Consider the following 16,539-nt stretch of genomic DNA (forward strand, 5'->3'; position numbering starts at 1 on the left):
ACTGAAATTTTTTACTACCGTGTTTTCTATGCGAATTAAAAACTGATAAAACAATAAACATGGAAGATCAAGATTAAAATAAAATTATTAATATTATAAATGTATATTTTTTGGGATTTGATGATTTGTAACTCCCCATTAATTATTTGGGAGTTACATATCAAATAAATTTACTGAAATACCCTTATAATTAAAATGTGAGCATGACATAAACCTACAAGAAGAATGTAATTTGATTGGTTGTCATGGTGTTCAAAGTTAACACAAAATTATTGGTTAACATTTGATCTTCCCCCTATATAAAGAGGTTATAAAAATAACATATAAATTCAAATTGGATGTTTTGTTTGATATTGATTTTATATGATGAACACGGGCAAATGTCGGTCATCAATGAAAGGAGGGCTGAATATTTAAAATTGGATGTTTTGTTTGATATTGATGGTGTAAAAATCAGTTTATCTTAAAGGTAAAAGTGAGCTTTTGTGATGAAGCAAAAAAGAAATTGTGAAGGAAAATTGTGTTGGTGATGAATTTACTATTTCTTAGATACTGTTTTTATACCGGTTGATTATTACAAAAAGAATTCATACATATAATTCTGTTTGCTGATACTTTTGTTTTATCAGGCTGATAACTTCTTTTAACATTCAACATTCTTACCAAAGGGCCTTTGGCCTAACAATATCGTAGCCCTTGGCCTTCTAGGAGGGGTTCAAACATCACCATAGGTGAGGAGGGTGTGTGAGTTTATTTAACACATAAAATAAATAACTGCAACTTGTAGAATTATAAAAAAGGAATTACAGTTTGTTTTATAGGATCACAAAATCAAGAACTAATCCTTTGCAGCCTCACCAGCTTGATGTTTGACTATACTCAGTTGACCACCTTCTTTGTTGGCGGCAGTGGCTGCTTTCACCTCATTGCAGTAGTTGATGAACTTGCTCAGCTCCTGATCCAATCCAAACACCATTCATTATATCCACTTACACAACATTAACCCCCACACTAAACCTCTCTTTCCTACCTCACAAAACAAAACAAAACAAAAGCCTATGCCATATTTGGTGCACCATAAAATATAGAGCAAAAATTAGGGAGATGGAACAAGATTGATAACTGTTCATGTCAAATTAAAACCCTAAAACCTTCCACGATTCTTTCACTCTCGCTTATCCAGTCAGGTCCAATTCAGATACTAGACTCATTCCTAAATGCATAGGATGTGGGGGTTGATGATGACTTGTGATTCTTCATTCTCCCCACCATAAAGAAACTTTGCTGTTAGTTCTTTCTAATTGTATCCATGCTTTTAGTAATCCCAGAAGGATAATTGCAGTAATCCCATGGGGCCCTGAAGATAACAACCATGAAAATCCCAGTGGCCCTAGTGAGACTCGAACCCGACGACCTATGAGGAGGAGCTTCAAGGCCTGGCCTTTATTTGCCACTTGAGCTAGCTCTCAAGTTAAAATGCCAAGACACAAAAACTACATGCCAAGTGCAACATTAAAGTATTTCCCCATTTTTCTTTTGTTGGCATGCAGACCTGAATTACAAACTTGAGATCTGAATGAGATAGCAACCAAATTATATGCGTTAGGCATGCTTGCCAATTTGGCTCTACTTCACAACATGCACCATATTCAATCACTTCCAGATTTGAAAATCTATGAGAAAAAAGGATGAGAGTTTCGTGACATAATGTGCTTATGCAAGATGAGACATGTTCATGTCACCCGTCTAAATCTAACGAAACACCTAGATTAAGAAATTATGGTAAGAATTGTGCATACCAACACTTAAACTTTATCGCACATGTCAACAAGTTTTTGGTATTATACATATCGAAATTCTTAGGCCATAAAAAGAACCACTTGTTTCATGAGCTTCTAGGATCTAGATCAAACCTAGGATTAATTTGAATAAGTGTGTCAATTTGTGGTTACTAATTCTTATTTGAAATAATAACAATTCTAACCATTGTCCTCGATCTCAGGGGCGGATTCAGTAATAGCCTAGGGAGTGCCTGTGCCTCTGCTCTATCATTCCGACGCAATGGAAAAAATTATTAGGGGTCCTAGGTGCACCGGCTTTAATTTGATATGTGCTCCCCTAAGTTTAGAAGAAGTGGCTGCAGTCTGCTGGTTGCATCATTTATGCAACAATACAGGTTGCAAGTTCGAATCCCTTCGCCGATTTTTTCATTTTTTTGGTAACGGCAGCAGAAAAGAAGGTAAAAAAACAACTCGGTTGTTGCAAAAAACCACTTGTATGGGAATAACTTCGTAGCTGGCAACAATAAAACAAAAATAAACCGCTGCAAGAACACGCATAAAATAATCATCACGACTTGCCACCTTTAGTCCATTTTCACCCATTCATGCCAACTACAATGTTATTTACGTAATTTTAAAAATATAAGCGGTGGTTAACAAGTCTAGGCCATTCACAATGGTTAGAAATGTCGTATTATTTTATCCTATTCCCTCCTAAAATGCATTTAGAGCATCAAAGCAAGCTCGCCCCCCATGTCTACAGATGACACATCCATTTGATCATCGAGATAACCTGGATGCATAACACTTGCCACATATTCATAATTAGGGCCAGGTTCATTTGGGAACTGTAAATATGTTGAGAACTAACCATTCAGGATGAATATCATGAAAACATGAGTAGATATTCATGATTATTTAGGTATATTCATCAAGGTTCTAAATGGCATGAGGCATGGCATGGCGGTGAGGTCAAGCCACAAGTGTTAGGCGCCACGGCGAGGATGCGGTGTTTCTCAAGACGTAACCTAAGGTGGCAATTTTGTATGTCTTAAATATAATTATACATATATACATATTTGTTTTCAACTAATATATAATGAGACAATGATATTAAAAAATTTGTGATCAAAAAGTCAAAATAAAACTTCGGAAGAGTTTTCCAGCTTCGTTTTTAACCATGAGTCTGTGTGAGAATCCATGACTCCTTGAGCGAGGTAATTAGGTGAAGTGAAACCGTAAAGGTGTAAAACGTAAAGTTAAAAGTGTAAAAAACAAAAGGTATAAAAAATTAAAAAAGTCATGCCTTGTAAAAAAGGCACGCCATGGCTCGCCACAAGCCGCCATGGCAGGAGCCACGCCTTACACAAACGACAAGGGCCTTGGCTGAGAGGACTCTTGCACCACGGCATGCCGTTTAGAACCCTAATATTGATCATGAATAATTCATCAATTTTTGGTTCTCACAATTCTCAAAATATTCACAGTTCCTAAATGAACTTTCGCCTTCATAAGTATACATTGACAAGTATATGAGAGTAATCTTACAGGCACTTCCCACTTCCATAATCGGCCAGGTCCCACGTGTGAAAGATGTAATCGAATTATTCCATCCCCACCTCAACATTCATATCCTTTAAAACTTGGACACTACAGTGTAAGATAGAAGATGCCTAAACAGAGTACTCCCCAAGTCCCATCATAAGAAGTCCAGATTTGATCTTTTCAGGATCAAATCATGTATTTGAAATTAATATTGCTTAGAAAAAACCAGAGTGGTTTAATCCGTAATTGATAACCACAATAGACTACCAAAAATGTATTTGAACAACAAAACATCTTGCAGTTAAAAAGTTACAATAGTCTGAATCAATTTTGAATTGGAAAAACAGAAGGTCAGCATCCAAAACCGAAAATCAGCCATTTTTAGAACGAGGTAGCAATCATTACACAAAAAAGAAAAGCAACATAACCTAATGAAGAGAAGGCAATAAAAACCTACCCGATCGGTATCCATCTCCTGCGTAACCTTAGCAGGCTTCACAACTCTCTTTCCTGCAAACTCAGGAACTCAAATTAAATCAAAGCAAATTGAAGTCGTAAGTGCAGGCAAAACACAAACACAAAAAAAGAATTCAGATCCAAACCTTTGCGAGTTTTGGGGGTTTTCCCATGGCGGCTCGGAGGCACCGTTTTTCTCTTCTGCTGGCCTTTGAAGAGGTTGGCTTTCTGCGTCATTTTTCTGTGATGCAACAAAGAAGGGGTTTTGGGGCGTTTTAGGGTTCTGAAGCTAGAGCTGTGTATTTTAGCGGCGTTGGGTTAAATGTTCTCACCTTCAAAATATTTCTATTATTCCAACTTCTGCCACTAAAGTTTTTCTTTTTTACAATTTTACCACTCAAACTTTAAGCGACTACAATTTGCACCGATAAAAAATTCTTATTTTTGGGTAATTATGGTTTTCTGGATTAGCTTAGGAGTCGTTTATCGAACACTTATCCAGCAAGTGCTTACAAGTAAAATTCAACACTAACACTTACTTACCGGATAAGATTTTATTCAACAAAAACGGCATTTATGCAATAATTTACCCGATAAGCGCTAACTGTGGTAAGAGTTATCGTCCTCACTTACCGGGTAAGACTCTTCATCATTGTCTTCTCTTACGGGGTAAGATTCTTGGTTCTTACCAGTTACCATATTCATCTGGTAAGTTAATGTGACTTGATAAGCGCTTACCCGGATAAGCGTTTGGTAAACGGCCTCTTACTTGTTCCGACTAATTTCTCATACGACTATAAGTGGTCTAGAGGTATTATAGGTAAACCTTCATGGCCATAAGTGTTTTGACAATATCCAATTTAGAAAGTTGAAATATTTATTTATTAAAAAAATTGTCCAAAATGTTAATCTATATCTATACTATATTATAAAGCATTTGACAAAAACTCTTAAACATCATTTTTATGCATGAAGTACTGTTTATTGATGCATATTACTTAAAATTCAAGATTACAAATAAATTGTGCGTAACTACAACTTGTTAAAACTTCATGTTTGAATTTATATAACTAATTGCAGATAAAAATAGTTAAATATAAGATAAATATTTTATTTTAAATATAAAAAATTTAAAAATATAATTAAGATAATAATTGAATTCTAACAAAATACTTAATTATTATTCTTATAAAAAAAATTATATTATTAAATCAAAATTAAATTACTTCGTTTTTAAATCTAAATTAAATTATAATAAAAAAATTGAATTAAAGAAATTACACAAAAAATATGAACTTTTAGATAGTTAACTTGATACTAATATTGATATATTTATTTTCGAAATTTTAGTGATATCTTTAAATTTATATTTTATTCAAAAATAAAAACATTATCATTTTTTGAAAACCACATAAAAACCGTATTATAACATCTTCAAAAAAAATAAAACAAAATATTAAAATTAAAATATATCTCTGCATTGTAAAGATACCTTTCTGCTTATCCAAAATCGAAAAATAGGTTGAATTTTATGGTTTCTTTTACCTTTTTTACCTAATTCGTTTGACTCTAGTTTTAATAAATTTTTGCCTATTTTTAATTAAAAAAAGGAGGGAAATGTGTTTTAATTTTAAAATTAAGGTTTTATCATTTTTTTTAATCAAATCCATCCATTTGAGATATATTTCATGTCTTCAAAAATTTTGTTGTTTATATTTGAACTTTTTTGCATATATACTTTTTATTTTTTTGATAAAAAAAAAAAAGATAAAGTGACCAATATGTCTTTAAGTTGAAGGATTTTTCATTAATGAAGTTAGGGTAAGAGACCAAATTCATAATAGAATGCATACCACAAGGACGTTTTCCATATATAATCATTTCATTTTAGGGACGATATCTAGTAAACCACATTGAAAGAGGCGAGACAACTTTGCCCAAATACAAGATAAGTAAGTACCAGATTCGATCCCATCATGCGAGTCTCAACCATTTAGTGAGCCAAAAATTGTCTCATCATATTGGTGTTCTTGGAGGTAGACTCTATGTGAAACCGCTTGAGATTGTCGATAATCAACATTTGTAAAAACTAATAACCTAGGGCCAGATGATAATACCCGAAACGATAGATTTGTATCCAAGTGTATGTCTAAAGTTATTTGACCTCCCACCATTAATGTCCATTTTTGGAAGATTTTCAAATAACATTCAACCTTTAGGGTGCGTTTGGTGCGCAGACAGGACTGGACAGGACAGGACGGGACAGGACAGGACATGACAATTGTTCAGCGTTTGGTAAGACAGGACAGGACAGGATAGAACTGGTTAAAATGACCAATTTACCCCCAGTGAGCTGTTTAGTGTTTTTTCACTACGAAATGCATTCTGGTAACACTGGTACTACTACCACTACAGCCCTAATAATTCATCAACAACAACAACATTCAGCAATCATAATCAATGTAAACTCTCGAAATAAATCATAATACTTCATTAAAATCCCTAATAAGTACTTCAATTAATCAAGTTATTGGCGAAATCGAGTACGAAACCACCATCAAAATATAATTCCTTACTTGCATGAAACAAGAAGAAAGGTATTTGAAGAGTTTCTTCAAATTCGTGATGTAGTTGCTGTAAGAAGCAGCAGCGGCCATCGGAGAAGCAGCAGCGGCGACCATCGGGAGAAACAGCAGCGGCCATCGGAGAAGCAGCAGCGGCGGCCATCGGAGAAGCAGCAGCGGCGGCCATCGGAAGTCGCCGTCACCGGTCGTCGGTTGAGCGGTGGAAGCGATGGAGGAGAGGAGAGTGAAGGGGAAGAAGGAAGGTATGCGTATGAGGTTTTTGAGGGTAAAGTGGTAAAAAGTTTCTTGTTCTACTTAGTTCCATGGGTAAAGGGTGGACAACCTTGTCCCACCCTTGTTCTAGTTAGTCCCACATAAAACCACACCAAACATAGGACAATTGTGTTTTGTCCTGTCCTGTCCCACCCTGTCTAACGTACCAAACGCACCCTTAAAGGCTTAGCATTTCTTTAGGTGGTTTCACCTCACCAACCATCCTTTGTTGTTGTCTCCATAATTTCTCCAAATTTTTATTGTGAAATTACTAATTTGACCTTTATTTCTCCAAATTTCTATTGTGAAGATCCTCCTAGTGTGCCATTCTTCAATCTTCACAAGGTGTATAAATCCATACCCCCATAGTCTTAATTTCTTCCTCACATCCCAGCATCAAAGGTCAAAGAGAATCAAACATGTCGAAAACCATAAGAGTCACCACCTTGTGCATGGTAGCAGTACTCCTCCTTTCCATGCTATCGGACACCATTTCCCGTCCAATCCCAGCGTTCAACAATGTTACCCCCATCAAAACTCATCACACAGTAAGTCAAAATTTTCATTTCTTTTCACGAATATTATCTTCCTCCCATTGCATCAATATCTTGATGGCGTGATTCAAGAATACAACAAGGCCCGAATAAGAAAGACAAAAAGGTTGAGAACGTATGAATAAACGATTCATATGTGCATCATTGGTAAATCGAAAAAAATAAATCATTTAAGGATGCATATGTCAACTCATGTTCGCTTACCAATTAATTCAGCATGCGTGGACTCATGTTTGCTTACCTATCTCTTTACCAATTATTTACATATGAAGATGCATATATGAACTCACGTTTTTACCTATTTTTTTTTTACCAATTATTCACATAAAAAGATGCATATGTGAACCCACATTTCATTTTACCAAAAATTTACATATGAATCATATATTTGTACATTCTCGACTTTTTTTGCATTTCTTGATTAAAGCTCCCTCCTATCTATCTCTCTCTCTCTCTCTCTCTATATATATATATATATATCTATGTGTGTGTGTATATATATATATATAACATCTCGAGCGTAAAATTAAACCTTTCAGAATGCACATGTTTAATTAATTAGTCGAATCCAATATCAATAATATAGTAATAATTTAAGTTATTTTGTATGTATATATGTATATGTATATATATTACAGGAGGAAGAGGTGTCAAACGCTAAAGTTGAAGAGAAGTGTTTAACGGGTGAAGAAGAGTGTTTGATGAGAAGAACTCTTGCTGCTCATCTTGATTATATTTATACCAATAAGACAAAACCATGAAACAATTAAATATGTATTCATAAAAAATGCTTCTTAAATAAGAAAAATTAAATAAATTAATTGGTTTTGATTTTATGTGCTTAATTATATGCTATCATGTTTTCTTTATTTTTCCATCATTACCCTTTTTTAATAATTATTATGCATAAACTCTCGTTAAAACTTTCAAGTGATCGGAACCCTAAAGTTGGAGCAAGAAGAGGTCGAACGTTCAGACTGGAGTTTGGACCGCAAGTTAAAGGAACACTTGTCGAGATAGGCTCTTTGTGAAAATGTTTGTGTATAGGATAGAACGGAGGAGTATGGAGTACTTGGACGTGATCCATACAGGGCCGTCCGGATCATTTTGGAGGCTCTGTTACACTAGAATAAAAAATATAAGTCGATTGGCTGACAAAACAAATAAAAGTTAAATAGAAAAGTTCATATTATATTAAAAATCTTACAAATTAAAATAGTCAAAAGACAAAGTAACATGTAAATTTCACTTGAATAGAATCTTTCTTTTAACGTTCTTGAAAACAAAATCTTCAGTAAGTTATTCATAATCAACTTTTTCCAAAATGTCATTTTCAAGTTCTACCATTGCAAGTCGATTAAGCCTTTCTTGTGTCATTGTGGAACGCATATAAGACTTCAACAACATCAACTTTCAAAAACTTCTTTCTGCAGATGCAACAGTTACAGGAATAGTCAACAAAATTTTATAAGCAATAATAGCATTAGGGAAACATTCAACATGTTTCAGATACCTTAAAATATCAAGGGGTCTCATCTTTTGTTTGGGTAAAAAAATATTGAAGTATCTTCAGTTCAACATATAAGTCATTCCTATCTATATCAGATTGGTCTTGTTTCTTCAGTACATTTTCAAAATTAGTACAAGAACACTTTAAACATGTATCATCTAAAGAATGCAACTTATAAGATGTAATAAAAACCCAAATACACTTTCATATTCTTGGTATTGTTCAAAGCTCCTACTTAGTAAAGCAATTGCATGATCAACGACACATAAGAAATAGTTAAATCTAAATGATTCCTCCGTTGATTGTGAATTCATTTCAGATGCATCACGAGTATTTTCATCAAAATGTCTTTTTCTTCAAATTTCACTTCTTCGAGGAAACAACGGATCATATTCAACTCCGTGGCAAGCTTCTTTGTTGATTCTATAGTATCTAAAAATCATGTTTCTCTATAGCCCTTAAAAAAGAAATCGGTCCATGAACTTGATCAATAACAACATCAATTAACATATTTCCTGACTGTAAATGTAAACTAACCAAATTTACAGCATATAATATTTCATACCAAACCACCATTGACACTATAAACTCAAAATCACGAGCGGCTGGGGTAGAAGGGAGGATAGTTCATTCATCACAAGGGCATTCGCTAAGCTCATTGTGTGCTAAAGATTTTGCTTCACTTTTAATTTTTAAATCATTATCTATTTCAACCACTTAAAATAAAGTTTCTCTTATATATAACACTTGAATATAGCTTTCACACTATCAATATGACTCTCCCAACGAGTCGTTGAGAATGATTTGACAGTCCATCCTCTTATATTATCTTTAAACACTTGAATCTTTTAGAGGAATTAGCAAATATTTACAAGAAACTTTACAACAGGAACAACTCTTACCAAGACTTCTTTCCAATGATTTTTTTCTTTCTCTATTTGGGTTTGAACAACTTTGTCAATGTTTTGATTCTTTTGAAGTCTTAGCTGCAAATCATATCAAGTTTTCATATTCATTACATGATCTATACGTGTTTCATGCTTCTTAAGTCTAGTGCTAAGGTGTGACTAATTCTCAAATCCATCATTTATTAACTGATCTTTTATATGTTTTTTTAAAAAAAAGTACAACAAAAACAAAATACATTATCAAGCTCTACCAAATATACAAGCCAATCTCTATCGCATTTCTTCCCATTTGATAAAATTCTAGTATACCATGTGGCAGAAAATCGTTTAGACAATTTATCTTTAGGACCTTTTTGAACAAACAAATCTCTTTTAGGACCCTAAGCAACTAATACATCAATCATTTTAGAATTTAAAGCATCCCAATTTCTTGGATCGAATATATCAAAATGATTAAAAACATCATCAACATTAGTAGCATCATCACCATCAGTAGCATCAGGAACATCATTAGAAACATTATTAGCATTAACATTAATTATATCATCTAAATTAACACTAGTATCAACATTTGTAGCCAAATCCTTATGGGAGTCATTTAGGGTGCCAACTAAATTTACCAAGTTAGGATTTTCATTAGAAGCATCAACACAAGTATCATCCAAATTAATATCAATATGCTCATTGTCAAGAGAAGTTTGTGATTCTTTTATGACAAACTTATCAAGAGATACTTTTTAGATTGGATTATCTCTTCAATTCTTTTCCTATTTTTTACATTTCCTTTTTTTTTTTACATTTTTAAGATCCAGAATCATATTTTCTAATGCTATAAGACATATTGAAACTGAAATAAGTAAAAAAAAAGATAAGGAACATGTTTGGTTCATTGGTGTTGAACTAGATTGCTACTATAGCTCGAGGAGTAGATTTCGTGGAAAGACAAAATCAACAACCTGCAAAAATTAAAAATAGGGAAGTCGACTGCTAAAAATGGGGAAGACCTAACATCTACAGACGGAACCATTTTTTCGGAATAGTGCTACAAAACAAAACAATTAGAGTGAGATAAAGCTAATTATAAAATAATCATAGCTACATTAAGCAAATTAAGCTATGTTAGAGACGGGTAACCCGATTAACCTGTTAGGCCGTTTTTCTATCACCACCATTAGGGCTGTAAACGAACCGAACGTTCAGCGAACCGTTCGCAAACCGTTCGGCAGGAAGTTCGTTTATTTAATAAATGAACGGACATGAACAAAAAAATTTGTTCGGTTAGTTAAACGAACGAGACTTTTGTTCATGTTCGGTTCGTTCATTTATGTTCGTGAACGTTCGTTCATTTACCGTTCGTTTATATTCATTCGTTTATGTTCGTTTATATATTAAATTTAATATATAATCTTTAGTTTATTTACTTTGAATTCAAATAATATTTATTTATGTTCATTTAGCCCGTTCGTTTATGTTCGTTTAACCCGTTCGTTTATGTTCGTACGTTTACGTTCGTTTAGCATGTTAACGAACGAACTTAAACGAACACGAACACACTTGATTTCTAAACAAACGAACACGAACACAAAGATTTTCGTTCGTTTACCGTTCGTGTTCGTTCATTTGTTCGGTTAAGTTAAACGAACGAACATGAACAAGCCTTCGTTCGTGTTTGTTCGGTTCGTTTACAGCCCTAACCACCATTGCTCCTATAATTGATCTCCCTCTTTTTGATTTATTTTGTTTTTTCGATTATTTCTTTTTTATCTATCTATACGTATTTTATTAAATTATTGTAAAAGAGGAAGAATCGAAAGACAAAAAAAAACAGGGAGATAAATGGTAGGGGTAAACAACGACGATGGGAGATAGAGAGAACGCACAACGATGGGCCAACCAAGGGTGGCAATGGGGAACGATGTCATTGGGTACGAGGGGTTTGAATGAAATAGGGTTTGGGAATAATAAAATTAATTTAAGTTTTTTACTTTAAAACTTTCCTAACCGGTTATAGGTACTTTTTTAGGTTAAAAAAATATAAATATTCCTAAACTTAATTATTAAAAATACGAAAGATCAATAATTTATTTACTTAAAAAAAGATTCAAAGATTATTCAGAATAACAAAGTTGTTTGATATTAATTTAAAAAAAAAAAAAAAGCCTACTCATCATTCTTGATCACCAAGTGTTTGATATTTTGCTTCATCGAACAACAATAAAATTTGACGAATTACGAGATCATGGTATAAGCAAAATAGAGACCCTATCACCACAATATTTTGTTCAATTATTCACAAAAACCGACCAACCAACCATCATGTTAGATACTAGTTGCTATGCCTAAAATCTGGTTTCGACATCCATAGTTAAAAAAATTAGATATTTATTTCCTACATGGCCTCCATAGAATCGGTACCAATTTTAACCGGCAAACCAAGACAGATCCTGGCCGTTGGCGTCTCCAACCCCTGAGAAGCGTCTTTGACTATATACTTAGAAGCGGTCTCAAACGACATCTTAAGAAAAGGAGAGACACTGATTCAGATATGTTGCCAAATCTATTCATTGGTCGATACCCCACCTGAATGAGTCATGTAATCCGCAATAAGACTCAAATGTTTGTAATCAATCTCGAGTCCATAACTCCCGAAAACGTTCTTCATCTCCAATATGATGCTCGTTCTTGCAGCTTCAACTCCGTAAGTGTTGAGCATTACGTATATGTTGTTGGAATAAACATGGTCAACATCCAGGTCTTCTTCCATGTCCCAAAACGCGGGGAATTTCCGTTAATTCGGGATAGCAAAGCAACATGTCTTTCAATTCCATCCTCCAATGCCCTTAGAAAAACGTTTTGAAGGGTTTCTTGACAGTTTCGTAGTGATACATGTCTTGGTTGTTTGAGTTTCACCATAAGCTTATAGATTCTGCATGGTTGATTGTTATCAACTACAAGCTGTAATTTAGAGGCTTGTATACTCCGCATAAGTTCTGCAACCGATAACTTCTTTACTTTCTCCATAAGTCTCAGCATCCTCCCTATAATTGTTTCATATAATCACAAGCATAAATAAAAAAGTTCAGAGGTCATTCGGTAATGCAATATACGGCACAAAAATTTGTTGTTCTACGTTTAGCGTTATATTAAACTCGGACAGAACTGACCTGACTGGAACAAAAATGCATTCTTTTCTATCCCACCGAAATAGGCAGAAGGAAAATCAGGGAGATGAGACAAGATGGGTAAATTACTAAATTACCATGTTAAATACAAACCATAAAATCTTCCACAATTCTTCCTGCTTACCTCTCTCATCCAGTTTCATCTGGTTACCAAATGCACCCGTAACAATTGGGGTCTTTATGTTAGCAGAAACTGTCATTAAGATCTCCTGCAAACGTAGAATACGGAGTGTAACATTCATCTCACCACGTCCAGCAACATGAAAAGTGTGAGCCTGCAAAGTAGGGTTCAACATAAAGCAACAAACTTTAAATCCAATTTCCATCATGTGATGATATATGGAGATAGAACCTGAAAATGGATATAAGAAATGGAACAAACAAAAGGACCATGACTTTTACATGAATAAATGGGCTAAACAACCTTTTATTTGAGCACCTTATACATGTATATAAAGGGGAATAAGCAATTGAAAAAAAAAAGTTGAGAACCGTGAGAACCAATAATTAATCATGTGATGTTCCATATTATGAAACAATGCATGTGAAAGTACATTATTGTTTCACAATATGAAACATAAAATACACGGTGCAAAACAACATTGTATTTTGAATGTGCATTGTGAAGCAACACATGATTAATGGTTATCATGGTTCTCAACTTTTTTATGGTTCTCGTTAGATTATTCTCCTATATATGTGTGTTTATATGTTTAGATACATATATATGTATATGGAGTGTTAAAGTGAGAAGTATAAAAAGAGGTCTCCATCCTTGAATGTACATTAGGATGAGATACACCAAATCAATCCTTGTATCAAGCACGATTCATGAGTGAGTTTGAGATTAAAGATGATCAAAGGGTCTAGATCCCTTCTTACGCTTCTCACCTTAACCCTCCTTCTCACATGATCGTTCGCCTATGTATATGTATCTATCTACATATATGCATGCAGAATCTTACGTCATCTTGGTAGACGGTTCACCAACCGATTGACCAACAATAATACAAACCAGCGCTCTTGGCTGGGCAAGACTAGAGAGATACTTTTGTCTTACAAGCATCAACAAATCATCTCGGTTCTCCTTCGTAACCTTATGTTTGGAACTTCGAACTTGCGGCAACTCTTGAATATAAGAACTGAACTCAACCAACCTTACCAACCAAGGTGTTTGTAATTAGTTTGATACGAAGACAAGCAAATGAAACTAAACGAGCCCCATTCCTATCCCGGCAATGAAATTAAGACACATTAGATTTTCATTTATTTTGAATTCGAGGTAGTCTTGTTGGCCAAGCAAAAAGGATATTTGTTGAAAGTTGAAAAATTAGAAAATAGAAAACATAATGTAGAAAAAGATGATGTAAGCAGCAAAAGATGGACAAGCATAGAATTGTGGTATAAATTAACATATATACTAGCAGTTTTTGGTTGCTTGCGAGTCAAGTTTTATCTTGAAGCTACACAGTTTACTTCTATATAATTATCCAAATTTGAAGACTTCATTTTTGACAATCCTTAAATATAATTGACAAAAAGATGAATATTATTTCATGTCACCCATCGCTAATGGCGGACCCAAGGCATGCAATGTCGCAGTCCCCCCCCCCCCCCAACAAAAGTCAACGTAATTTGACACACAGAAAGTCAGCTTTGGGATATTAAAATACATTTCCAAAATGAACTCGATCTTTTGAGCAAGACACAATACTACGTCTTATTTTTAATAAAAAAAAACATATTTAGAATTAAACAGGTGTATTATTTTAACCACTCATTTTTTTTCTCTTATGATAATCAATTAAGTGGATGTACGAAACTTCGCTAAACTCTTATTAGGTTCGCCCCTACAAATCTCCCTTGATTTCTCTCTTTTCCTACTCTAGTGTGTGCCGTATAAGATGAAAGTGCTGTCGGATAATTTGGGTTTGGGAAATAGCAATTTTCAAGATCGATAACTGTCTTTGTGGGTTATACGCAATCGGACGATGAAATTGGAGGAGAGGGTGAGAGATTTTAGGACGGTTTTGAGGAAGGTGGTTGGACGGGGTAGGGGGTGTCGTCGGGTTGTAGCTTTGTACAATAATCATGGTAACTGGTACCTCTTAAAATTAAACAATAACCGATAAGCTACTTTACAATATAATAATATAGATATTGCTTAGTTTCACACACAACTTAATCCAATTCTTTTGTTGTTATAAAAAATTTATGGCAAATAACAACAATATGTAAATGGGTAACGAGAATTAGGCAAAAAAATAGAGAAAATATTACTCAAAAAATGAGAATGAGACTCAGACTAGATAAATATAAATAAAATTTTATTAAAATTGTTATGTTAACGGCAGGTTGGCGGATTAGATTGAGTTGAGTTAGACGTAACCCAGTTTCAACCCTATTAAATGATGGTTTAATTGGATTATTTATGGGTTAGGTTGGATGGGTCGAAAATGTTAGATTTTTTTTGTGAAGCCCTATTCATGAGCCATAGACCTCTGCTTTTTTTTTTTTTTTAATTTGTTTAAATAATTAGGTCCACTTCTATAAGTTGCATCTAATAAGTCTGAACAAAATTTTGTTATTTAGAGTTTAGTACAATGTTAGAATGGATTCATAATCGACTGAATCTGACAATAATACATTTTATTATCCTACCAAAATGAATGGAACAAAAATCGGGGAACTTCCATGTGAGAGTTTCATCTTTTCAAAATGATTGTTTTGACTTGTTTACAAAAGGCTCGATAGTGGACTGATTCAAATCGCATACTGTCATACATTGACTAGTTAGGCTTTTAGCGATTGCATGGTCGACCCTGATCGATCAAGCTAAGCTCAATTACTTGGCAAATTTAGTTTCAGTTAACCGTAATCGATCACATGGGCTCGATTAAGGTTGCTCATTCATGTCTAAGGAATGGTATTATAAAAATTAGCTTGTGTTTGTTACTTTTTTCCTTTTAACCCATGTGTTGTTTTTTTTTTCCTTTCTACTAAGGGGCCGTTTACTGAATGTTTATCAGGTACGTGTTTACCGGTAAGAGTCACCACTCTCACTTACTTTATGGGTAATATTCTTGGTTATCAAAATGAATTAATGATAAGCATTTATAACCCAGTAAGCGCCTACCAAGTAAGACTCTTGATCTTTACCTTCGTGGTAAGATTATTGGTCTTTGTTATGTTCACTCGATAAGGTAATTGGATTGATAAGTGCTTGCCAAGGTAAGTATTTAGTAAATGGTCCCTAAGACCTATATGAAATATGATTTTTGAACATATAACCAAAAACATTATAGTTTATTCAATTTAGTGAGTTTTAACAATTGCTTTGAAGTTAAGTAAAATACAAATACTTGAAAATCCAAACCAGAATATTGATGGTGAAATTATGTTCTCATAGTGATACTTGAAAAATCCAGATTGGAATTCTATCTCTCAAATATTCTTTTGTTAACCGCTGTTTTGGGTGTCAGTTAACATAGTCGCTGTTTCAAATAAGGTTTTGGATGAAGCCCTTGTACTCAAACCGATGGCTATTCGCGTATCCTTTTTCCTTGTCCCATTGGTTTTACATTCCTCAATGGCTTTTTCACGATGAACCGTCGTATTCTTAAATACACCGTGTGTCTTTGGACACTGTTGGAAATCATTGTCTAAATCCAAATCTGTTATACAAATCAGTTGGTAAGAATCATATTTATAGATGTTTAAAACATTCATGTTTATTGATGTGTGTAGCTTGTTTTTTTCCAACTTC

At 34.0% G+C, this 16,539-nt stretch overlaps 2 protein-coding genes across 2 annotated transcripts; both read right to left on the minus strand.

The window, feature by feature from the left end:
* Positions 1-746: 746 nt before the first annotated feature.
* On the minus strand, positions 747-4,092 carry LOC112519665. The gene is made up of 3 exons (XM_025127879.1): positions 3,929-4,092; positions 3,784-3,836; positions 747-955 (listed from the first exon to the last, which is right to left on the minus strand). The coding sequence occupies exons 1-3, from the start codon at positions 4,017-4,019 to the stop codon at positions 839-841; spliced, it is 261 nt and encodes an 86-aa protein (XP_024983647.1). The 5' UTR covers positions 4,020-4,092; the 3' UTR covers positions 747-838.
* A 5,879-nt stretch (positions 4,093-9,971) lies between these two features.
* Positions 9,972-12,304, minus strand: LOC112519960. Its single transcript, XM_025128275.1, has 2 exons — positions 12,172-12,304; positions 9,972-10,297 (listed from the first exon to the last, which is right to left on the minus strand). The coding sequence occupies exons 1-2, from the start codon at positions 12,302-12,304 to the stop codon at positions 9,972-9,974; spliced, it is 459 nt and encodes a 152-aa protein (XP_024984043.1).
* Between the last annotated feature and the right edge of the window lie 4,235 nt (positions 12,305-16,539).

The sequence above is a fragment of the Cynara cardunculus genome, assembly GCF_001531365.2.
Source record: "Cynara cardunculus var. scolymus isolate 2C chromosome LG 10, CcrdV1, whole genome shotgun sequence".
In the NCBI taxonomy this organism is placed as follows: Eukaryota; Viridiplantae; Streptophyta; class Magnoliopsida; order Asterales; family Asteraceae; genus Cynara; species Cynara cardunculus.

Excerpts from the sequence above, each read along its gene's own strand:
- LOC112519665 (XM_025127879.1), bottom strand. The coding sequence starts at position 4,019 with ATGACGCAGAAAGCCAACCTCTTCAAAGGCCAGCAGAAGAGAAAAACG. Across the intron at positions 3,837-3,928 it reads AACCCCCAAAACTCGCAAAG|GAAAGAGAGTTGTGAAGCCT; the intron begins GTTTGGATCTGA and ends CTGAGTTTGCAG. Across the intron at positions 956-3,783 it reads AGGAGATGGATACCGATCGG|GAGCTGAGCAAGTTCATCAA; the intron begins GTAGGTTTTTAT and ends GGATTGGATCAG.
- LOC112519960 (XM_025128275.1), bottom strand. The coding sequence starts at position 12,304 with ATGCTCAACACTTACGGAGTTGAAGCTGCAAGAACGAGCATCATATTG. Across the intron at positions 10,298-12,171 it reads GGATTACATGACTCATTCAG|AATCACAAACTTCTCTTGAC; the intron begins GTGGGGTATCGA and ends TTGTCATAAAAG.